The 26,658-nt window shown below is 39.1% G+C and overlaps 1 protein-coding gene across 3 annotated transcripts in view; it reads right to left on the reverse strand.

Moving 5' to 3' along the window:
* The window catches only part of CTNNA2 (catenin alpha 2), a 1,588,763-nt gene that overhangs the window by 343,224 nt on the left and 1,218,881 nt on the right, over window positions 1-26,658 (reverse strand). For all 3 annotated transcript variants that reach the window (XM_069065925.1, XM_069065916.1, XM_069065933.1), the window contains exon 8: window positions 9,228-9,308. In XM_069065925.1, the coding sequence (XP_068922026.1) occupies window positions 9,228-9,308 (81 nt within the window). The remainder of the gene's footprint in view (window positions 1-9,227; window positions 9,309-26,658) is intronic.

A 26,658-nucleotide genomic window follows, 5' to 3' on the forward strand; every position in this document is an offset into this window, starting at 1 on the left:
TTTTTTTTTTTGAGAAGACAAAGGGCCAATTCCAGGGTCCCTGGAGTCCCAGTATGAGTAAAACCCCTTTCATCGCTGCTCTGAATCTCACAGTATATCAAGACTCTTAGGGATTAAGAGACCATCTAGGGGCAGCCAGGTAGCACAGCGAGTAAGAGCACCGGCTCCAGTGTTGAGAAGACCTGGAGATCGAATCCCAGGCTCAGACACTTAGCACCCACCCAGAAACACCTGGCCGTGTAACCTTGAGCAAGTTACTTAACCCCAATTGCTTAGGGGTGGCCAGGTGGCTCAGCGAGTAAGAGCACCGGCTCCAGTGTTGGGACGACCTGGAGATCAAATCCCGGGCTCAGACACTCAGCACCACACCCATAAATAATAACTGGCCATGTAACCTTGAGCAAGTTATTTAACCCCAATTGCTTAAAAAAAAAAAAAAAAAGAGACCATCTAACCCTACTTCTCCATCCTACAGGAAAGGAAACTAAGAATGGGATGGGAAAAATGATTTGCCTAGGGTCATTTATCCAAAAGGTGACAAAGATGAAATTAGAAACCTGGTTTCCTGAAGGCTGATTTCCTATCTAACTACAGTTAACTGTCCAAGTAATATGATTAGAGAAGTAGACCAAGCTCTCATAAGCTCAATTCATCAGCCCTGCTGGTCTGCTGTGGTGCCTGGAAATACCACCATTGGATCTATTTCCTTGAGTTAAAACACTGACGACATCCCTGTTAAGATGAAAATCTCTAAGCCCACAAACACTCTAAGACATATTCTATCATTAATAGTGTCACCTCTAATGGTTCATTAGAATGTTTGTTTTTGTCATCTAGTCTGACAAGTAAATCAAGGAACACATGACATACAAGTTCTTTGGGCATGGCATGGGATGAAGATGGGGATTTCTCATACATGAATAGCTACTAGACTATCATACTACATACATAGTGGGGAATAAGTTAGGGAATGATAAAGTATATTGCTACCTATCTATCTATCTGTCTGTCCATCTCTCTATCTATCATATATCCATCTATCTATTCATCCATCCATCTATCTGTCTGTCTATCTGTCTATCATCTAGCCATCTATCTATCCAGCTATCTATCTATCTATCTATCTATCTATCTATCTATCTATCTATCTATCCAGCTATCTATCTATCTATCAGAAATCAAGCATCTTAAGTAGGTTTGCTGAAAAAAAAATTGTTTTGGCCTTCCAAAATATAAAGACATTGTGTAAAGCCCTGGTAATGGTCTGTGCATGTTTTGTCCAGTGAGCAACATAGTTAAGGGATAAGAAGCTGATCACTAGAATGCTGACCACCAATGATGAGTTGTTCATTTATTTGTTTAATAGTTTACTTTTGTACAGTGCTTGAAGATTTTCAGAGTATCTTATAAATGTTATCTCATTTGATCCATACAACAACCCTTTAAGTATGTGCTATTATTTTCCCAGTTTTGCAGATGAGAAGACTGAGACTCATAGAAGTTGAGTGATTTCACCAGGATAATTCAGCTAGTAAATGTCTAAGACATGATTTGAATTCACGTCTTCCTGTCTTCCAGTCCACTCTCTCTAATGAATACCTTAGTTGTCTCCAAAATATAAGGAAGAATAAAAGAACAACTTTCTAATAAGTATAGCTATCTAAAGTGTGTTCCCTTATCTTGGTGGTCTCCAGTAAATGACAGGATGGTAATTTTCTGGGCATGTTAAATTTAAAGCAGAATCTTCATTGAGCAGCGGTTGAACTTTTCTTGTGGCTTCTGTAATCCCTTTCAACTCAGAAATTCTTACGTATCATGATTTGGTTCAACCCTTTAATTTCCCAAGTGAGGGAAATAAGGTACAAGTGGGAGAAGCACCATGGCCCATGCCACATTCTACAGTAAATCACCTAAGATGGAAGCTTAGTTTGGAAGGCAAGGATAGAAAGCAGCTTTAATGTACAGTGAGGCTAAGGCTCTGACCCCATGGAAAATAAGGATTGCTAATTAATATACAGCAATGTGATTAACAACAAACACAAATTAACATTGTCTAAAACTATCTGATAATAGTTATCACTTGGTGGTGTCTTAAGATTTGCAAAACAATTTACCAATATTTCATTTTATTTTCACAATGTTTTACAGAGAAGGAGTGTGAAGCACACAGAGGTTCTGACTTGTCCAGAATCAGCCAGTACATGTCTGAGGCTGGATTTGAACCTGTATTCTGGATTCCAGGCTCAGCATTCTTTCCACAAGGACACCACATAGCTGTGCAAATCAACCAGATAACTATGTGGCTCCTTATCTCACAAGGCTATTGGGCCATGGCTCTTTGGTGAAACTAACAGAGTGTGATAAGATAATGTAAGATATAGTTTCAGTTGGATCAGGTTTAACCCTTTGAATAGTGCATTGAAGATGCATTATTCTCTATTCATGACCTTAAAATCTGATAAGGTCTCTGTCCTTCTCCTAACCTAAGACACTGAAGAATGATGTTTGATATACTCCTAAAGGCATAACTAAGAATTCATGAACCTGGGGCAAGGAGGAAAAGAAAGTGCAATCAAGGACTTCAGGATACTGGACAGTGGAAGGGCCTAGAGCACAGAACTATGCAAGAGTCCAGCAGCAGAAGACTATCCAACTATGGTAGTATCTGTACTCTAAGAAGGGGTTTGCCTATTCTCCAGAGATATGCATGTATTAAAAGAAGGGGTTTGGGAATGAGGAGACAGGCTCATTTGCCACAGGACCACATGGTTATGGCAGCTTGGATGTTAGATGGACAAGGCAGTGAAGTTCTATTACATGAAAAATGTAAACCTCAAATTGCAAAGATAATAGAATTTGGACCACTCTAAGAAAGAAATGGGTCCCCTTTGAGGAAGGATTATTGACCTTGGAAGGTCAATATCCTAGACATTGCCCCAGCAGCCATGACCTGGTTATAGATCTAACTACAATTTTGTGAGTCTGAATTCCTTTATTCCTGACCTTACTTTCTATTTCCTGCCTTATATCCCACAATAACTTGATCTCCTTGTTTCTGATCATAGCCCAGTAGCCTGACCCTGAACTATGTCCCATGAGAACAACTCTGCAGAAAGGACACAATCGCTATCCCCTAACACACAGTGTAAAGTATGTTTTTTTTCCTCCAATATTATTTTTAACTGACATTCACAAAGTATTTTATGTGCTTATAAGGGAAAATAAAATTGAAGATATTAATTATTAAACAAACCATTTGTTAGAATGAATTCTAAAAATAAGTGGCCCCATCAGAGAAAGGTGTAAGAAAATGGATTTGAATATCTTTTATTTAAATGCCTTAGAAGGCTTCTAAAAAGTGTCTTGAGACAGACAATGAATAAACAGATTAGTACCTTTTTTCACTCTTTTTTTTTAAAGGAATCCGGGAAGAAATAGGCCAACAAGAATGTCTGAGGTAGAGATTTAGAAGTCAATATCGTGTCATAAGCAAGTATTAGGCCTCCTTCCCTAGTACAGATACCGTAGTTGCTCAGAAGACCCAGTAAGTACAACCCACTCACTCCTGCATCCTAGAGCGGAAAGGCTTCCCAAAATATCCAGGGCAAAATTTCTGCAGATCTGTGTATTTTGCTCTTTCCCAGATCTCTGAACAGACAGGGTTAGCTTATGGAAGTACCACCTGCAGATTTCCAAATCTATTTCCCTCCATGTCTGTCTACGGTATTTTCATGACATTTTATGAGTATTTTCTCTCCATTAAGAATCTAAGACAATGAATCAGAGGTTGGGGGCAGGAGGGACAAAAGAGGCATGTGGAAATCATTCTGGATCCCAGGGTTTAAAAAGAGGACTTCTCAATTGACCAGGTATTGTCTAGGCACAGTCCTGGTTAAAGACAAGGGACTGAACCTCAATGGCATCTGAAGCTTCCATCCTGCTACATGACTTCAGCAAAATAATTCAGCCATTATTATAACAGCTCGTATTGTCTACTTGTTGGCTATGCTATTTATTGACATTCTGATCCAATGGGATTTTGTTATTAGAAGGTTTTTGTTCTTGGATCATACATAGAGAGGTATGAGGGGGTCTATAGTCACCGTGAGTGTAATCACATCATTATGCATGTGAGCCAACTGAGTCCAAAAGAAAATAACTAGGCTAAGATCGCAGAAGTAAATAGGTAAGTCAGGATTTGAACTCAAATCTTTTGACTAAAAGTTCAGGGCTCTTCTGAGTTCACCTCATTGTCCGTGGTGGGTATGAGCACAAAGTACTAAAAAGGCTAGTTATTAGAATTTCTTATATTGGACTTGCACAGGAATATTTAAGAGCCTATATTTTATTTTAATAATTAATAAGATTAAAAAACCAAATTTCAAAAATTAATTGGGGGCAGCTAGGTGGTACAGTGAATATATATAGCACTGGCCCTGGAGTCAGGATGACCTGAGTTCAAATATAACCTCACACACTTGACACACTTACTAGCTGTGTGACCTTGAGCAAGTCACTTAACCCCAATCGCCTTGCCTTCTCCCCTCAAAAAATAAAAAAATAAAAAAATTGACTATGATTAACTAGTTTTGATCGAAACCAAAAGAGATACTGCCTAAAATAGTATTAACAGGTAGGCCATTGTTGCTGGAAAAGGAGAAACAGCTTGTAGGCCCTAAGTCCACTCCAAGTGATCCGTAGGCCATGTGGACCTCTCAGTACTCAGGCAAGCACAAAGCCAGTTCCCATCATGGTTTAGTTCCAGATTTACAGCAGTGACAATAGCTCAGAAACAGGGCACACTGTGCATGCAGTTCTAAGATTAGAAATAATAGTTACATTTGGCAGTTCATTATTTTCCTGCAAATCAATTTTTAAATTCCAAATAAAATGCTCCTTGGAGGATTTCAGCCTGCCATTGCTCACCACATTGGGTTTAATTTACTGCCCAGGAAATGTGCCCATCAGTCCCAAATGACAATCTTTAATCATTGTAATTTTCCCTTTAATATGGCAAAATAGCACCTCAATTAACCAGAACTCAGTAGGGAGTACAGGATTCTATGTATTTCTATTTCAGTACATATACTTGGTAGTGAAAATGTTTAAAAAATAACTTAGTCTGCTTTCCTTCCTCAGTAAATTCAATCTATTGATCACAATGAACTATTTCTATGGTGACTGAAAAATCTTGCAGGGCCTCAGAAGAGTCATTCTGACAACCCATAAGTATTGTTTAGGGTTGTATGTAAAGACGGTGCAGAATAGGTTACAAGTGCTAAGCTTTGGGCCATCATTCAGGAAGAATCTCCTCCCTCTTTTAGAAAATAAATCAATATCCCCAGTAGATATTAGGGCTTATCAAAGAAGCTGTCGGAACCATGGTCAGGGAAGACAATTTCTTCAGCTCTGTGGTGTAGAAAAGCTATATAACTACCATAGTTAAGATGCTTAGGACTTGTAGCAATGTGTAGGGACAACATATTCCATGGGGTATTTAAGGAGGGAGAAATTTTACTAGAAGTTGGTATATTTAAACAAACTGGCTAACTGTTGTGACTTTAGGTTTTCTGGATGTTTTAGACGAAAAATAAGACTGTTTGGATTTCCTGAAGAAATTCCTCTAATGAAGTCACATCTCTCCATCCATGTGCTATATAATAACCAGTAAGAAAGCAGTTGATAGCAGGTTTAAATAGCTGAATCACCTTCCACAAGTATCAGTTGTGTTAGGGAAACTTATGATACTTTTCCTGGATTCAGGACTTCATATTTCTAGAAAGGACTAGGTCTATTAAGAGAATAGTTTCCTGAGATACTTCTGATTGTATTTATGATCCTATCCTTGCTCTGATTAAATAAAAAAATAAAATTAAATAGTAATAATATAAACTTCTTGATTTTAGGGACTACTTATCTTTGTACCCCTCTCCCCAAAATAATTTTATACTGTAAGTGCTTCATAAAACTTTGTTAAATTGATTTAAGACCCTTCCCCATTAAGAGAAGACTGTATTTAGGAGTAGGAAGAAAAGAAATAACCACTAATTCAGTACCTACTGTGTGCTAGGCACATAGCACATTATATGTGTTGAGAGCTTCACAAATTCTTAATCTGATCCTCAAAACAATTCTGGGAGCTGGAAACTATTATATCTCCCAATTTGCAATTGAGGAAACTGAGGTAGATGGAGATTAAGTGGCTTGTCTGAGGTCACACAGTTAGGATATGTCTGAGGATAAATTTTAGCTCATCTTCTTGATTCCATGGTGTACATGGTGAAACTTATTGCTAGTGCTTATTTGCTGAAATCCTACACATTCTGTTGAATCAGAAAATGCTTCATTTGAATCTCATTTTTGTATGTGTCATATACTCCTTTGGCATTCTGGTGAGGCCTTTCATCAACCTCTTCTCAGAATAATGTGTTTAAATAATTAAAGAAAATGTTAAATTTCAGTTAGAAGTTAGCTAATATAAAGATGTCATTTTATCCCATTCAAGTTCAGAGATTCCCTGTAATCTATCCACAGAACCCTTAGAATCTACTTACACAACGTCCTTGTAACACCCCATCGGTTAGTTTTATTAGTCACTTATTTCAGTTCATAAAGCCTTAGCTCAAAAATATTATGGCTTTCTGGTGTCATGTAGTAATGTCATAGTTAGGATTAAACCTAGGTTACCTGAATCCAAATGTGAATTCTCCATGGCCTAAAGATTACACTTTTTCTCTTCGGTCACAGAGAACAGAATTGGGAATTATGGGAAGTGTTTGTGTATGTGTGTGGGGGGGGGGGAGGAGGGGGTGCAGATTGCAAAAGAACAAATTCTGGTTTGGTGTCATAGAAATCTTCATGGAATTTAGAGCTATTCAAAAGTGAAATGGGTTGTAAAGAGAGGTGGTGGGGACCCCTCATTGGAGGTTTTCAAGTACAGACTACATGAATACTTGAGGCATGATATACTTCCTTTTGAAGTATAGGCTTGACTTGATGGCACTATAGATGCTTCTAACCATAAAATCCCATCATTCCAAGTATATCTTTACTTCCAAAGATAATTCCCCCTACATTAATATCATTAAAGCCTGAGATTTATAAGAGTATAGAGGTAGAAGACAAGATGTCATTTAATTCAATCCTCTCTTTTAAAGTCAGCAGTGATATCCTGTATGGGATATTGGATTTGGATTCCGTTGACCTAGGTTTAATCCTAAATATGACACACACTACATGACATCAGATTGTCAAAATCTTCTGGAGCTAAGATTTTATGAACTGAAATAAGCAACTAATAACAATAACGCATGGGGCGTTACAAGGAAATTGTTTAAGCAGATATTTTAACATGAGTTTGTGCTATTAACTCTGATAGACTGGTGAAAATAGCGAATTGTTGTTCAGTCACTTTCATTCTTTCCAACTCTCCATGACCCCATTTGAAGTTTCCTTGGCAAAGATACTGGAGTGGTCTGCCATTACCTTCTGCAGCTCATTTTACATGAAAAACGCAGGCATTTTACTGATGAGACAAGCGGGGTTAAGTGACTTGCCTAGGGTCACACAGATAGTGTCTATGGCTGGATATGAACTCATGTCTCCCTAACTCCAGGATGAGTACTCTATCCACTGAGCCACCTAGATGCCCAGACTGTAGCGGATAGAAAATTGTATTTATAGTCAAGAAAACTGAATTTCAAATCCTGCCTCAGAAACTTACTAACCATATGACTCTGACAAGTAATTTAACCTCTCTCAAACTGTTTTTCCTCATCTTTAAAAAGGAGGATGAAAATAACAGAACCTATTTTACAGGGTTATTGTGAGAATAAAATCAGATAATAAATTTAAAGTGTTTTGAAAGTCCTAAGTCTTTATAAAACATTTAGTTACTGTATTTTATTTTATTTTAACAAACAAAGAAAAGCCAAGGAAAATAAAATCACTTTTCCAAAGACAAAACTTATAAGTAGCAAAGCCCAGATTTCAAGCCAGTACATGTGACTCCAGCAAGAAGTCACTTTCCATTATACCGAAGATTCATCATTTTAAATTAAAATGTGATAAACCTGTAAAAAATGCAAATATTCTAGTAAAGTTAACATTAAATCATTAGCAGTGAATACCATTTTAATAGGAATTAACTCGTATGATACTTTTTAGCAAGGCTATAACTATGGGCTAATCGTCCACATGCAGTATGACATCATGGGTTGAGATCTAGCCTCAGACTTGGAAAATTTTCATTCAAGTCTTTCTAACCCTAGCCATGACACTTAACTTCTAAGTTCCTCAGGAAGTTTTCTAAAATTATATGTTGCTAAGCATTTGCCAGTCAGCATTGTTGGAGGGAATTTCTTCACCAGGAGCTCCCCAAACCAATAAAATCATATGTCTTTCCCATGCCTCCTCCCCTCCCCCAAAATATAAGTGGATATCAGTGTCCTCTCTGATACATCTATTGAAATACTGGAAAATCTGGAGAATCTTGTTATCTCCCAAATTGTTTTCATGTCCCCTAACCTATTCAAATGTAAGTTATTGAGAGTAATAATTGTCTATTTCATTTCTTTTATATCCTCAGAATTTACCACAATAGCGGGCACATAATAAGTGGTTAATAAATATTGGCTGAATTAATGTGACTTGATTTGACCCACACCTATATGTTCCCCAAAACATAAAAGCACCTAGGTGCAGGTTAAACAGTGTTGGAAAGGTGAGGTGGGGCATTGCTGGCAATACTTTTGTCAATTTAAAAAAAAAATAAACAAATGCAAATAGATAAATGGATGAATGGATAAAGAAATAGATTAATGAATAAAATGAAGGATGGATAAATGATAGACAGATAGATAGATAAATGATAGATAGATAAATGATAGACAGATAGATAGATAGATAGATAGATAGATAGATAGATAGATAGATAGATAGATAGATAGATAGATAGATAATCACCAAAGATTAGACCCAAGGATAATCCCTTCTCCTTGGGGACCAACTCTCAGGAGTCCCAAAAAGCAAGGATCATCACAATGCCATTTTTTTTTCCTTCCCAACTAGCAGTCTGGGTACCAATAAACATATAGAGATGTCATTCTACTTCTGTGCAGCCAGTACTGGGAATAGCCAAATACTCTGCCACAAGTATTGGCTGCCCCAGAGAAGGACATTCCCAGCATCACCAGGAATTATCATGCACTTGAGGGAACAAACAGTACCTGTCTCCTTAGATCTCTCGTTTTCTTGGTCATCTTATCAATAGCAATGTTTAGAGGATCTCCTTTTTCTTTCCTTCCAGTCTATTGAGAAAACAGAAATAATTTCCAGTTTAGAAAACAAAATATAAAGCAGTCAAGGTGTAAAAAGTGAGGGAGAAATGGAGGAGCAAAATCTATTCAGTATCAAAGATTGTTTTCCATATATGGGCATGGGATCATAGATCCGAAAGGGTCAAAATAATTTCCCACATCCCATCCCCTCCCTTCAAGTCTGTCCTCCATTCAGTGACAGAATATTCATATTACCATGCCACACACCCCAATGCCCAAAGACATACAATGTGCACTAGTGACTTCCTATATACCTTCAGAATCAAATGTAAACTCCTTTGTTTGCCATTTAAAGTTCTTTATAATCTGGTCCCTTCCACCTTTCCAGTCTGCTTACACCTTACTCTCCTTCGGGCACTATACATTTAAGCGATGTTGGCTTTTTTGCAGTTCTTCAAACATAATACTCCATTTCCCTTCTTTTCACCTTTGTGCTAGCTGCCCTCCATTCTTTGAATCCTCTACCCCTCATTTCCACCTCATATTTCCACTGACTTCCTTCAAGATTTAGCACAAATTCCACCTACTCTGGGAGGCCTTCTGTAGGCCCTGCCTAGATGCTAATGCTTTGGTTTTCAAAAAGCCTTCCTTATCTCCCAATTTGTTTTCACATCCCCTAACCCATTCAAAAGTAACTTTTTTTTTTTCTAAAGCACTCCAGGTTAAGTAACTTGCTCAAGGTTACAGAGCCACTTATTTCTGGGTGTGGTGCTAAGTTTCTGAGCCCAGATTCCATCCCAAGGTCATCCTTGGATGACACTGGAGCTGGTGCTCTTACTTGCTGAGCCACCTGGCCGCCCCTCAGCAATTGGGGTTAAGTAATTTGCTCAAGGTTACATGGCCAGGTGTTTCTGGGTGGGTAATAAGTGTCAGAGCCCAGACTCGATCCCCAGGTCATCCCGACACTGGAGCCGGTGCTCTTACTCGCTGTGCTACCTGGCTGCCCCTCAAAAGTAACTTCTTGAGAGTAAGAATTGTCTCTTTCATTTCTTTTATATCCTCAGAATTCACCACAATGCCAGGCACATAATAAGTTGTTGATAAATATTGGCTGAATTAATGTGACTTGATTTGATCCGCGCCTATATGTCCCCAAAACATAAATGAAAAAGTAATCAGCCTCTCCTCCAAGTTTTTCGAACACACCTAGGTTAGGTGCTCAGCTGACTTGAATTTTTTGTTTTTTTAGTTTTTGCATTGGTTGTCAAAATAAATATCACGAGGCAGCCAAGGCTAAAACCAGAGGAGTTTTTCATTCCCTACGATGAGATTTGAGGACTTCTTTTCTCACAAAGAAAGAGAAACAGTGAGATCAATATGACAAATCAAACACATATCAAAAAATGATTTCAGATGAATCACCAGAGTTCAGAGGCTTTAAGTCGATCCATCACACCCCCATATTGCAGCACCCATTCCAAAACTGAATGAGATGTTTCGCTATGAAATGAATATTAAGGACCTCTAATCTCCATCCTGCCAGGCACTGGGTATGTTGAACATGATAATAAGCTGCAAATAGCTTGAGGACAGAAGGGCAATGTTCCTTATGTCTGTAACAGGCAATAGGTACAGTTAAAAAAAAATCCCTCTCCCACTTTAAACATTTTTACCTTTGGGAGTCTCAGTAAAAACTGATTTCCATTTTTGAGGAAGAGTGTGTTTTGGGGAGTGGGAAGAGCGGAAAGGGAGGCAGAAAAACTCACACTTCTTTATCAGTTTAAAAAGAAAACAAAAAGGTTTTTTAAATTTTCCAGAGATAAAATGCTTTAAGCAACTTTACTGGAAACATTATCTTTCCTTTAAAGGAACATTGTTTTCCGAAGCTTTGTCAACCTCTTTGTATATCTAAACTTCAATTTGAGAGTGGTTTATCAAAGAAACTAATGATTTACCCATACTCAATAAGGGTGGCTGCCCAATTTCTACCCCCAACTCTCACTTCATTTTGCTTATTATCCCTGCAAGGAATGAAGTCAGTTTCATATTATCAATTGTGTCTAATGGCATAATATATTTCTGGGGAATTACATTTAAAATTCACTAATGACAGGGTTCTAAATGTCCTCTTTTCAGTAATGACATCTCAGATGCATGATGCTTTTTTTTTAATCAGATCTCAGAAGTGAGATTTAAAATTGCCATCCCTCTTAGCAACTTAAATTAACAGGTTGTTTTGTTTTTGTTGTTGTTTTATAAGAACAAATGCCTGATTCATAGTTCTTTGGGAACATCTCATTACAAGTGAAAGCTGGAATGTGGACAAGGGAATCTGGTTGATTATTCAAGACTCTATGAATCCCAATTACCCTTTCCCATCGACACCCAGAAAATCTGCACTTTATTTTTTTCTTTTCATACATAATATTAATATATTTGGTTTTCATACTGAAGTCATTTCCAAATAAACCACGTAAAAATGAGTCTCTACTTTGGCAAAGAAAAACAGTTAAGCAAAACCAAGCACTCAATGACTATTCCATAACCATATCCCCCCCACTTTTCTACTAAGAAAAAAAGAGGGAAGATTCTTTTCCATCTCTTTTCTATACTCCAGATTGGTCAGTACAATTGTTCATTGCTTCTTTTTTATTAATCTCTATTATTATAGACGTTTGGGGCACTGCTTGTTGGGTTTCATTTCTCTCTGTATCAGTTAAAGTAATTCTTAGGATAATTCCTTTGTATTCAGCACTTTCCATAACATGATAATATTCCACTTTTTTTGCCTTTTTTCATATTCTCAGTGTTTAGAACAGTGTCTGCCCATAGTGGCTGTTTAATAAAAGCCCATTCTTTTATCTTGACACTGTATTAATGCCATAAATTCATCTTTATGAAGTGGGAAGGGCATCAATTGAAGAAACAGAACACGCAAGATAGAGTAGTAGAGAGGGAAAAAACACTGTCTCTGGAGTCAGGGGCCTCAATTCAGAGCCTGACTCTGCTCCTTATTACACTTATAACTATGACCAAATCACTTAACTACCATCGGCATCTGTTCCTCATTTGTAAAATGACTTCTGGGGTCAACTTTATATCTTCTGATCCTCCTACTGGAATCTGAATCTTGGTTCCTCAAATCATTGTATATAGAATGATGACACAACTGCTGTGACCCTCACTTTCCGCATCTGTAAAATGAAAGAATTGAACTAGATCTCCTGTAAGATTCCTTCCAATTCCAATTCCTATTATTTCCCTATTGTATTTATCTACCACAATATTTTCAATCATACTCCAGTTGAAGAGTACCTGCTTTGTTTTCAGTTTTGTTTTACCAACACACAGATACACACACACACACACACACACAGAAGCTGCTATGGCTATTTTAAGCTTTTATTATAGTTGATTCTAAAACAAAATTATGTAGACCAAAAGCAATGGAGTTACTGACTTACTAACCATGTGTTCTTAGGCAAGTCACTTAACCCCAGTTGCCGTGCCTTATCCCCTCAAAAAATAAAAAAAGCAAAAAGGGTCTCAGCCTCCTTATCAAAATTCCCTGAAGATGAACTTACAGGTCATTGGTATATAAAATGGGGGAGTGGCAACTGTAAAATTAGCATCATAGATGGTGAAAAAAACAATATTATTGGTTACAAGGTCTGGAGCATCATAGATGGGAGGAAAAAACCAAGAACCCCAATATGGTTGACTGGAGAGTGAGTGTGTGGGGCCAGCACCCACCCCTCCTTCCATCTTGGGGCTGTTTTCACCTTCAAGTTTGGTTAATGATACATGGAGAGGAAACAAGGCTTCCTCGGAGGACAGAACAGACCAGATTTCCTTAATGGACAGCTAGTGGGACAGAGATAACAGGTTTCTTTGCCATAAGAATAGACCATTGATTTCACAGAAAAACAGAAATTCTAAACTTAACTCAGAGGCAATAAAACATGACTTAGGCAGTAACAGAAATGTCACTGGTATTGCAGAATAAAATCCTTTATGAAGGAGAATCAGTTTGATTTCTTCCCCCAGTAATTTGGGTTCAAAAGTACTATTGGAGGGACAAAGAGGCTTTACTTGAGCTGAACCTTAAATGTAGCTAGGAATTTTAAGAGATGGAGATTAGGAGGCAGAACATTCTAGGCATGGGGAACATGCCAGTGGAAGAGTGTAGAAGCAGGAGGCAGAATATCTGGTGTGGGGAAGGGCAAGTAAGAACTTTGGCTCTAGCACACTGTGCCTAAGTGGGTAGCAATAGGTAATCTGATGAAAAGGGTAGGTTGGAGCCAGATTGTGAAGAGCTGTGAATGTCAAGCAGAGGAGTTTGCATTATATCCCAAATGCAAGAGAGAGAGAGTCATTAAAGAGCTGCTGAGGATGGGAGAATCTCATCACATGATGATCAGATTTTTTTTTTTTGGTGGGGGGTGTTGAAAGGAGAGGAAGGGGCACAGAAACTCATATTTCATACTTACTAAGTTGTGGAGGAGTTAAGGACGTACTTACAAAAGTAAAACCACCAATCTTTGAATTATTGATATTAAAAATAGAGAAGAACAAAATGCTTCTGCTTTACTAGGAGCAGGAGACAGCACAAATTCTGATAAACAGATGGCGAGAGCAGAGAAGGAGAATGTGGATCTCATCGCTGTGTTTCCATGTCTTTGTGTGGTCTGTCCATCCCCCATGCTTGGCATGCTCTCTTCTCATGCCTGACTCTTAGAATCTTTACTTTTCTTTAAGGATGAGCTTAGGTGCCACTCATTGAAAGAGACCTGTTCATATCCCCACCTTCCTCTCTTCCTTTGTCCCATCCTCCCCTAAAAGATGACACATTTGCATGTGCTTATCTCTATATGGCTACTCCCCCCAACCCCAACATAATCATTAGGTCAGAAGCTGTTTCACTTTTGTCTTTGTATTTCCAGTCTCACACAGTCTCTGTTATCTATATACCTATGTGTGATCTATCTGTCTGTCTCTCTGTGTGTCTATTGATGTGTATATGTGTGTTTGTGTGTGTATAGTCGGAACTTAAAAAATAATTTTGTGAATAAGTGAATGAAGAACACAAGTTTGGAGGTATGGTTATTCTATTTGCAAGTGAAAATCAAATCTCTGGGTTTTATTCACCATCAAGTGATAACTAAATATTTCTTGAGTGTCTAAAGTGTTCAGAATAATATCCTGAGAGCTGTGGGTGATACAAAAGTCAACTAAACATAATCCGAGGCAACCAGTGAAGAAGTCAGGAGGACCTGAGTTCAAATCCAACCTCAAAACACTTGACACTTACTAGCTGTGTGACCTTGGTCAAGTCACTCAATACCAATTGCCTTGCCTTACTCTCTCCAAAAAATAAATAAATAACAAGACATGGTCTTTATCTTCTTGAGTTCTACAGTTCATCTGGAAGCTATAAACAATTAATAAACATGCCAAGTGACAAATGGATATCCATATTTCAATGATTACTTTATGACCTTTTTTGCCTTCTACTCGAAGGACATCTATATGTATCTATCTATATACATACATATATACACACATAGAGTTCATTAAATATGGTGATTCTTAGAGTCTTCTCTTTTTTTTTTTACTACTTCTGTAAGAGCAAAAGTAAGAATCCTTGAGTATTTTGGTATTTTCCTTGCTTTCATGGATTACCACTCACATAGTATACATTACTGCATGCTCAGCATCACGGTGATGACCCCTTTCATCCATAGCTAGACTAGTCCTCAGAAGGCAAAAAGAGTTTGTTGCCAAAAACAGATTTGAAGCCTTTTTAGCATGACAACTTGTTGGATCTTGTTTTCTGCTGGTTTAATATTTGAGAAGCCAGGACTCCCTCCACACAAAAAATGAAGGATCAAAGTGAGTAGACACTCTAGAGAGGGGGAGAAAGCTTCTCTGTTTTCATTGTTGGCCTGGTCAGAAATGGTTTGCAGAGAGGATGAGAATGGAAGATAAGCTCCAGGGACAGAACAGTGTAATGGAAAGAGCTCTGGTCCAGGAATCAGCAGACTTACATTCTATCTATTCCGAATTCTTCCACAAAAGGGAGAAAGCATGAAGCAGTGAAAAAAAAAAAATTCATTGGGCTTTGAGTGAGAGGACATAGTTTCAAATCCAATGCTTTTATTTCCTATCTATGTAAAGGGAATCTGATAAGTTATTCAGTGTAACCTCCACATTTTACATGAAAAAACTGAGACCCAGAGAAATTAAGTAATTTGTTCAAGGTCACACAGTCAAGAAATGTTAAATCTTTTCTGGACCTCAATTTTCTCTCCTATGAAATAAAAGGTTAGATTAGAAAATGTCGAAGATTCCCTTCTACCTTGAAAAATCTATAATCCTATCATAAGATTATATAAAGTGATAAAACAAAGGATAGAGGACATTTCAAAACGAAGAAATAAAAGAAACATTCGAATATTGACAAGCCTGCTGTTTTCCTGTTATCGTTCTTTTTATTATTGTTATTTTATGACTGTTATTCCTATGATTATGTCTAAAATCTGTATGACCCTTTAAAATGTTTAAAGTCATCCATTCTCTCTCTCTCTCTCTCTCTCTCTCTCTCTCTCTCTCTCTTTCTCTCTCTGTATGTATATGTAAAAATTTGATCCAAATGTAATAGATGACATTAATATTTCCATTTTGTAGATAAGGAGACTGAGGCTGACAGAGTTTAGGTGACTTTGCCCAAGTTCATATACCTAGTAAATGTCTAAACTTCACTCTTCTGGACTCGAAACCCATCACAATATCTATTATTCTTAATCTGATTAGTCCTCTTTATAAGTCTTATGGCAAATGATCTGAACAGTAGAATATCCAAACCTCTTCAATAGTTGTCCTATAACACATCCTACTGTATTATAATCTGTATGCATAGAGGTGACCTGACGACATTAACATTCTGTGTCATTCTGGTTGCAGGGAATCTGTTTAGGGAACATTTGTAGTTAGAGGCTTCTCTGCCTCTTACATCTGGGCTTCATGTTTTGACCCAAAGCACACCAAGGTGAATTGTAGATTCTCAAGAGGCCAGACCTAAGAAACCTGAACCTAGCCCTTGAGATGCAGAAGCAATGAGCCAGAATACTTACAGTGCTCACGTCATGCAGCCCCTATTTTCCTTCAGAAACATAGTTCATGTTATCTTCTATATTCGTTTTTTCCCCGTTTGCCCACCCTTCACTACTCCAAAAGAAAAAAAAAATCAGGACTCTGTCCCATTGATATTCTATTAATTTATACATATGCTATGTTTACTTATCTCAATATGTGTTGTGTGACTATTGCAGGAGTGTAGGCTTCCCCAAGGTAAAATCCTGTTTCATTTTGGTCTTTGTTCTTCTCCCAGTTCTTGCCATGATTTTTAGTGATTTAAAATGTCCATTTTAAAGTCAATTCTATCACTCTAACATTCACAAAGTGCTTCGACTATATTTTCACTGGACAAATCCCTCAACCTAGGTTGCCTCACAGGGGCTTAACTCCTCAGCAGTGATCTTTAAATCAATCAATCAATTAATAAACATTTATTAAGTGCCTACTTAATATTTCCAGTGTCTCATTCTCAGAATCTCATCCTGTAAAAGCTATCACGTTGGAATACACTTTGATAAGTGAAGCATTGAGATTACAATTCTGATACCATTGTCATTAGATCTACTGATGTACCCTAAGAACCCCTGAGTCTTACCATCTCATCCAATTGTGTACCCTTGAGACTTTCCAGGGTTTCTAAGCATGGTATATTTGACCACTCTTTGATATATTTTCCTCCGGTGAGCTCCTTGGGAACAGGAACCATGTCATTTTTTCTATTTGTATTCCTAACATTAAGCATAAAGTTTGACACAGAAATTAATAAATGCTTTTATATTCATTTGTTCATTCATTTTTGGTTATGTGTTATTCGTCCCAGGGGTAGTTACATTCTAACAGGCAACAAAACCTTCAACCAAATGAATTAAATTCTAATGACACAATTACAGGCATTATAATGGGCTGTTGGGGGAAAAGTTTGTCCTGGGGAGTAGAGGGAGGGAACGATGTTAAGATAGTAGAAGAGGACTGGCTTTATTACATAGAAGAGCTAGATTTGAATCCTTCTTCAGAAGCTTATTAGCTATATAAATCAGAACCAATCACTTGATGCCTCTGTGCCTCCATTTCTTTATCTATACAATATATTTAATCATAGAAGCTCAGTTACTTGATCTCGCAATACTGGACCACTCTTTAAGATGGTAAGTCGTTGTTATTGGTGGTGGTGGTGGCGGTAGTACTGGCGGTGGACCTTCACTCTCCAGGAGGACCAAAGACATCATGAGGGCGACATCTTGATTTGAGTGTGGATTGGTCAATTACGGAAATTCCAAGGCAGATGTAGAACTTCAGTTCTAGAGGGAAGCTTTCCCATTATTATTATCCTCTGATAAATTAGTTGTGTTTTCATTTTTTGTTTGTTTTTTTTCCCCACTTTTTGACGTTCCTGACCCATCCTAGGTGATAAGCATACAAAAATAAACTCTGACGCGGCTATATTCTCTTCATTATGTCACTTTGGGGAAATGACTTCTCCCTGTGTCTCAGTCTCTTCTTTTGTCCAAAGAGCAGACTGGAATAGGGACCAGTTAATTCTCTGTGGACCAGAGTTTCCTCATCCATCCAAAGAGCAAACTGGACTCAGGGAAAGTTAAATTCTCTGTTTGAACTGCAGCTTTCTCCTCTCTCCAATGAACAGATGAGGTTTGGGTACAATGAATGCTAAAGTCTCCATTTAGCTCTAGGTTCTAGAATTCTCTGGGAAGGCTGAGCCCTGGGATCCATTTCTTCTGCCATTTCTAGTTGGTCAGACTTTTTCTATTCTCTTCTTTCCCAGCTTGCAGCTCAGCCCTCCCTTCTTCCCCCCTGAGCATGAGTCTGTAATAGGGATAGCCATTTAATAAATGCAGTTATTAAAAAAGATAGGCAAGTATAAGCTTTCCCCTTGCTTCAGGCTCCTCTCTGAGTTGCCATCTGTTGAAATGTTGAAGTATATGTTTATTAAACTTTATTTGTTTTAGTCTTTGAGCATTATTTTACCAAACACATTCTGCAGTCGCTCCATGGCTGGAATTGATGAGAAGGAAAGCACAGTGGCTCTCACTTTGTATTCTTAAATGTTTCCCTCCTCACCAGTGCCCCCCTCCATCAGTCCCCAGGTTGTCATTCCAAGACTCCTTTGTCAATATGTCAGAAGTCATCAAAGATGTCTCTGTGTTACCAATTTGCCCCCAGATACAAAGGCTGAAACTGAAACATGCATTTGAATGAAAAAAAAAATTACCTTTTGGCCTACAATCGAATTTCTGATTTCCAGATTTCCCCCCAGTGGCCCTTTCTGAAAAGTTAAGCGCCCTTCTGCTTTGGGGAGAGTAGGCTTTTCTTTTTAGTGCTATTATTTTAGCATACATCACCTCTTTGAAAAGGAAAGAAGAGAGCAATGCAAGTCTCCATTCTGTGCAAAGTAATGCCCTGATCCTTCCCCCAGAATTACCAGCCATAAAAATAGATAGTGATTGATTTTGGAGTTTTTTTTAAGACGGTTTTAGGTTTCTCCACAACCTGGTTCCCTCCCTCACCCCCCACTCCCCAGCATATATTAGTCAATACAGACAATCTCTCTCAGAATGAAAAAATCAAGAAACCAATGAGAATAGAAAGCCTTCTGCCCTAATCTTCATCTGATCTGTTTTCATAGTACAGTTTTCAATACACCAAATAGAAACAAGACAGTGTGGTATAGTGGATAAAGTCATAAGGTCTTCACAACCTGAACCTGTCTACACAGGTTTATCAGCTCATCGATTTGGAATTGAAAGGAACATTTAAAGTTATCTAGTAATGTCCCCTGATTTTAGAGATAAAGGAAGTAAGACTCATGGACATTAAGTGATTTGGCCAACACCATCCAAGGAGTAAAGTAGAAAATAGGATTTGAATCCATATCCTCTGACTTCAAAAAAGCATGCTCTTTCTACTATGGTCTCTTATACCATACTCCTGTTCACTCACTCTCTGCTCTAGTCATATCCTCAGCATATACAAACACTGCATCTCCCCCCTTCTGTCTTTGCAAACACTTCCTCCCCTTGTCAAGACTAAAAAGCTCTCACACCTTCACCCTTGCTTGTAAAATTCCCTATTTCCTTCAAAGCTTATTTCAAGGGCTACCACTTATAAGAGAACCACTATTAAGGCCCTTACCACCTCTATTACTTAATTATGTAACTTGTCTATAAGTTATATTTATGTTAATGTTTTTTTTTACTTTCTCCTGACCTCCAATATTATATTTCCAAATGCCTTTCAGACACAGCTCAATCTGGATGGCCAAGAAGCATCTAAAAATCAGTTTCTCCAAAATAGAACCCTCTCTCTTCCCCTAAATCCTCCTGGCCTCCTACATTCCCTACTACTGTGGAGGTCAACAACCATCTGCCCAGTTCTCAGCTTTCCAAACTATAAAGTCATCCTCAGCTCCCGAGTATCTCCTCCCATATCCAAGATGCTGACAATACTTCACCTTTGCAGCATCTTTCAAACATACTCCCTTCTCTCCTGTGACAGTGCCACTACCAGCCCTCATCACCTCATTTTTGCAATAGCCTGCTGGTGGATCTGCCTGCCTCAATTCTCTCCTCACGTCCAATCCATTTTCCATTCAGCCACTACAGCAACAGCAAAGGTCTGATCATGTTAATTCCCTATTCAATAAACTCTAGAGGCTTCCTAATGCCTTCAGGAGCCAGTACAAAAACTGCTGTTTGGCATTAAAAGTCCTTTGTAACTTTTCCCTCCTACCTTTCCAGTCTTCTCCCACCTCACTCTTTGATCCAATAATACTGGCCTCCTAGCAGTCAAACAAGATGCTCCATCTCTTGGCCTGGGAATTTTCTCCGGCTTGCCAGTCCCCCTCCCCATCGATGTCTGGAATGCACTCTCTCCTCTGCTCTGACTACTGACTTCCCTGGTTTTGTTTATGTTCCTTCTGTAGGAAGCCTTCCCCAATCCTTCCTAATTCCAGCCCTCTCCCTCTTTTAATTATTTCCTATTTATCATTCATATAATCTGCTTAGTATATATTTGTTTGCATATTGTATCCCCCATCAAGTTGTAAATTGCTTGAGAACAGGGACTATCTTTCGTCTCTCTTTGTATCCTCAGCATTTAGCACAGTGCCTGACACATAGAAGGGACTTAATAAATGTTTATTGAATTGAATTATCAGCAGTGCCTAGGCAGTCCTATACCTGGCAGATAGTAGATGATTAATAAATACTTGCTGAATGAATGGATTTGAAGATAGAATATAGGACGCAAGATATAGAATTGAAAGGCACATTAGAGGCCACACAGGCCTACTGTTTTACAGAAAGGGAAATTGAGGCCAAGAGAAAGTAAATATCACATCAAGGTTGTACTTGCGGCCTGATAAAATAGTCAGAATTCATACACAGGTTTAAAACACTGGTTCTGGAATCAGAATTTTAAGGTTCAAATTTCATTCTTCTACTTACTGCCTTATGACACTGGGCAAGTCACACATCCCATCTAGAGCTATTTCATCTTCTGTATGATGAAGGGGGTGAATTAGATGGCCTCTTCCAACTTTAGAACTATAACCTTCTGCTTCCAAATCCATTCATCTTTCCACTGCACCATACCATATTCCCAATCCTGCCTCTAAAACATGCCAGCTGTGTGGTCATGGGAAATTCATTTCATCTCAAATTTCCCCATATAGTCTAAGATTTTAAGTTTCATACAAGATGTTGATTTGTACCTATGGAGATATTTTCTACACCATGGAGTTCTCTAAGTTAATGACATCACAAATTGTTTTGAGGAGAGAGAGAGAGAGAGAGAGAGAGAGAGAGAGAGAGAATATCATTCTTCCTAATTCTCTAAAGTTAACACCAACAACAAATTTTATTTAATTCTGCAGCAACACCCCATTTTGTCCATCTCCAACTCCAATATAATAACTTGGTGACTAGGAAGTCCAGTGTTCAAGGTCCCCACAAGGAGAAGTCGAAGTCAGCAGAACTGCCCAATACAACTATATACAATAACCCTGCATCTAAACATTCAGTTATCCTTTAAACTTGTGATTTAGCATGAGTGAGGTCAAAAGATTATCTGTTGATGCTACAGCCATTCAGCCATATTCAGAGACATCCTCTCTTCCCATCCCTGACCCTAACCCCTACTGATCATGCCCCCACTGCATATGGCAGGGGATTAAGAATCATATAGGGGATTAGGAATTCTGATATAGCACTTTCGTGAAGATAAAAATCTCAGCCGCTGAATGTTTACCATTCTAAATATTTTCTTTCTGCTCATACATTGCTCTCTGAAAAGAGGGAAATATGCAGTGTTTCCCTGAAATGGATGAAAATCAGTAACTGCCATGAGGCAGGTTTAGGGGACAGCTGAGGAATGGCACTTTCCTGAGACCCTCTGCTACCTGAGCCAGAGGGGTGGAAGGGAAGTTTAACAAGATGTGCAAGGAGGCTTTTTTGAATGGAGCACTTGCCTCCCAGTATTAGGCCAGGATCCAAAGGAGGAGCCCAAAGCCACAGAGACCAGCCAAAGGAGGGCTCCAAGGTGTGGCCCCCTGTATGCAGCACAGCTTTGGCAGCTGAACAAAATGAAAACAATAATGATAATTATAAAAATAATAACCACCAGCACCCAGACACAATAACATGAACCCACAAACAGCCATGAAGATATTTAATAGCTGCCACTATACCAACCAATAGCCTTCAAGCTAAGGAAAATGGAATGATTTTTTTTTCAAAATATAGAGACTTAGCAGTAGCACAAACCACATGAGAACAGGAAAAGAATTCTCATCCTCCAGTCTGCCACTGGAGTTGACCCAAGAGTATTTTCAGTAAGCCTACAGATGAGTGTGTGCATCCTAATACTTTTATTCAACCAGAAAGAAAGGAATCGTTTTATATACACATGCAAAATAATCTACCTCACATTAAATGTCATGGTAGTCTCTTCTGCTGGGTGCAGTGAGTCCCCTGAGGAAAGGCTGCTCAGACCCAGGCAGAGAATTTTTTACCCACCTCAAAGCAACCACATCCATCAGTGTCAGCACAAGGCAACTTCCACCTCTTGCTGCTAGCCCATTCTCCCAACTGGGATGCAGAGAACCTTGAGTGCCAAGAACAGTCCTGCCTCAGGACTCCCATCTCCTGCTTTGCTTGTCGGAAGGAAAAGGACTGGAACCCTCCATTCAATGATGAATATTCTCACATCAGCTCATACTCTTCACATCCCAATGACTCAATTCCTAAGTAACATCATCCAAGCCCCATTCAACACCCCTACCACCTGAGTCTTGTTCTAATCCCTCTCAACCCTCCTACTCCAAAGTCTCAATCTAACTCCACCCATCTCTTCCACTGTACCCTCTGAAATGCCTGTTCTTTAAGCAATGACCTCAATTCTTCCTCAAATCCTTCCGTTTTCTATTTCTATCTACCAGACTTACATGCTCCACCCTAATGACACAGGCTCTCTAGGCACTCTTTCTAGTACCGGCTGAACCTTCACTCATTCCGCTCAGCTCACAGGAAATGGGGAAGTTGGAACATCTACTCCCTACTGCGATATAGAGGTTGTCCCCCTAACTCCATCACTCAGTAACCTCTCTTCCTTTGAGTGCCATGCTATTCATATCTACGTGGCAGGTTTTGTCTACAGAACCCCAGGTTACTCACCTTACTTCCTCAATAAGTACGATACCTGCTTCACACATTTTCTCTCATTCCCAACACCTAGCTTCATACTTGGGGGCTTCAACATATGTATTCTCCCTCAGATATCTTAACCACTCAGTCCCTCAGCCTCATCAGCTTTCATGAGCTAAATTCTTCACAACCTCTACTTATACATAAAATGGCCTTTGATCTTGCCCTCATTCACTAATACACTGCCTCTGTGTCCAAGAAATATGAATTTCCCCTATTCTACCATAATCTGTGGACTTCAACTCTCCTGCTTTCATTTACAAAGATTTAATCTTCCTCCTCTGGCAAGTAATATGTAATAATAGGGAAATTAAGGCACATTTCCCCGATCAAGGTTTACTTAACAGGGTTTACATAAATAAAAATAAAGATGGGTTTATTAACAATGATACATATAACTTTATAAAGTGGGTGAGATTGGCTCCCCTCAATTAGGTCAGAAACTATGATGGGAAAAGTCCTCTTTATTAAGACTCAGGAAAAGAGTTCTGGATGGTTGGGGAATGTCATAATTGGCTGCAACTGGTAAAGGTTGATTGGCCTTAAAATGTGGATAATCATGCCCCTCTGATGATTAGGGTATGTTAACTGCTAGGTGGCATAATAGATAGTGCCAGGCTTGAAAGAAGATGCATCTTTCTGCGTTCGAATCTGACCTCAGACACTTTCTGTATGAACCTTACATAACCTTGTGTACTTCAGCTCTGCATCTGTAAAGTGAGCTATAGAAGAGAATAGCAAATCACTCAGTGTTTTTGCAAAAAAAAAAAAAAAAAAGGAAAGAAAAATGGGGTCACAAAGAGTTGGACAAGACAAAAATGTCTGAACAACAGCAATAAAAAAATTATCTTATGGGACTCAACTGCCTCTAGTCATCTTGGCTAGAAAATCAGAACTACCCCAAATAGGACCACGCAAGGAGATCAAATCCCCCCTAATTCTATTCCCTGGGGGCTAGGAGAAATCACATCATTCAAACACCCCTTTAATTCAGACTCTGAGTGACCATTTTTTTTTTTATCTCAACTGAGAAATGCATTGTGACAAAATGGGGAATAAGGTTGATTCCAAAATAGAATCGACTAATAAATGATACAGCATAATTTTGATTTTCTCAGTCCTCATAATAACTTCTAATCTATTGACGCCCTCAGTTCTCTCCAGCTCCCCTCCACCAGTTGGTGTCTTCTCTCCATTATCACTCTTTAGTGAACCAATTCAACTCTATCCTGCCCACCTCTCTTGAATCCATAGACTTCTTATCAAATCACAGCTAAGCCTCAGCCTGAGATCACTCCCACCATTCATTGCCTTCATTCCTATAAACATATTGTGTAGGTGGAGAAAATTACACAACTGTTGGGACTATATCCACTACAAATTTATGTCATATATCCTCACCTGGGCCCTCACTGTTACACCTGGGCCCTCACTGCTGCTAGGCAATCCTACAGAATCTCCCTTATCTACTTACTCTCCCCCTCTCCACAATGGCACTTCCAAACCTTCTCATCTCACCTCAAATCTCCTGTGGTTCCACCATCTCCTACTCTCTTAGCTGAGAAACTTGTCTCATATTTTACCAAAAAAAAAAAACAAAAAAAACAACCTGAGGCCATTCACAATGAAGTCCTTCTTCCTTCTTCCTCATTCCCTATCATTCAGATACTTCCTGCCAATTTCTCACAAGATGACCCCTCAGCTTGTTCAAGTGATCCAATTCTATCCTGTCTCCTTCAAAAAATCTTCCCTTTTGTCATTCACACTCTGTCATTTATTTTCAATCAACTACTGACAAACATGCCCATGTCTCCCACCTACTAAAAACAAATTAAATAAAATTAAAAAAAAAGAAATCCATCACCTCATACCTTCTACAGAAAGCCTCCGACACTTCTTAATTCCAGTATCTTCCTTCTGTTACTTATGTCCCGCTTATTCTATATGTAATTTGCTTGCTCTCTGTGTGTATAATTTCAATATAAGTGGTTTCCTTTGTAAGTCTTTATTTTTATGCCCTTAAAGCCTGAGAACATGCCCATAGGCTTCACCAGATTCCAGAGGGCTCCATGGGGAAGAAACAAGCATTTCTTGAGTACCTACTATGTGCAAGGCTCTATGTTAAGCACTTTACATACATCTCGTTTGTTCACCAAAAAAAAAAAAAAACCTCGAGCACTAAGTATTACTATCCCCATGTTACAGATAATGAAACAGATTCAACGTCTGAGACAAGCAAATGAGCGAGTTCAAGACGTTGTACTCCACAAAATTGGATCCCAGGTCTCTGCTTCCTCCCACCCCACGGGGCAGTCGGTCACCACACCCCTGAAGCTCGCCCTTTCTATTCTCCCCAATCTTTTACTGAGTTATTTCCTTAACATGCCAAGCTCAGGCACTATTCTGCCCCATCAACCCTGCCACACCCCTTCCTCTAGGGAGCCTAGTTTCACCCCCAGCCCCCTTCATCTCCCAATTTTTAGTAATTGCAGGAAAAAAAAAAAAAAAACTGTGATGAATTAGCCACGTGCCCATTCTCCGAAGCCGGGGTGGGGGTGGGGAGCCCCGGGGTCTGGCAGGCTACTCTGAAATGCTTTCTTCTTGAAGTTGAAGCATCGGCCCCCCGCAGAGGCCAAGTGCAAATCTGCTTGGATAGTGCTGTAAATTGCAGCCGGCTCAGTTCCAGGTCTGTTTCATTTCTGAGTTCAAATTCCCCAACCCGGTCGGCTGCAGTTAAGACTATCAGCACCTAAAACATCCCCGGAGCCTGCCTGGGCCTCCTTCTCCGAGCTGATCAATAACCAGCTTCAGTCGCCAGAGCTGGGAAGGAGGAAAAGTAATGGGCTGGGGCAGCAAGCTTAGGGCTGACCTCCTGGGGCTTCCCCTCCATCCAAAAAAATGACAGGCCCCTCCTTCCGAAAGCCACCTACGCCCCACCTCGTCCCGGAAGTCTGTCCAGACTTTCAAGGGCTGTAACATGGACTTGCGAGGTTAACTGACCGGTGTCTGTCAGGGCCCCTCTCTCCCTTTAAACCGCGGCTTGGGCTACATCTTCTTCATGGAGCCCTTCCTGATTCTTCTCAAATACTGGTGCCAGCCCTTTGTCCCAAATTCCCTGGTAATTAAATACCTACTGTGTGAATATGTAATATAATTTGGCTTTACACATCTATTTAAGTCCCCCTCCCTGCTTTGGAATTTAAGCTCAGGGATGTTCTGTAATGCCTTAGCAAGGCCAGCGCCCATCACAGGGTGGGCACTTAATATACATATGGATTAATTCCTCCCTCTCTCTAATATGTATATATTTACATATGTATGCATCTATACATGCATGTGTGAACATGCATAAAGACACATACATACATACATACTGGGTATCCCAAAAATTTTAGCGAAGCTTTAGTTATTAAAAAGCTTAAAACTGCACTAAGATTTTTGGGACACCCTCAATAGCATCCTAATCTACAACATTATCTGTATTAAAGCAGAAGATCCAGTTTACGGAAGACTCGAGTTTAAATCCA

The sequence above is a fragment of the Petaurus breviceps genome, unplaced genomic scaffold, assembly GCF_028583685.1.
Source record: "Petaurus breviceps papuanus isolate PSGF00001 unplaced genomic scaffold, PetGlider_PUasm1.0 139, whole genome shotgun sequence".
NCBI lineage: Eukaryota > Metazoa > Chordata > Mammalia > Diprotodontia > Petauridae > Petaurus > Petaurus breviceps.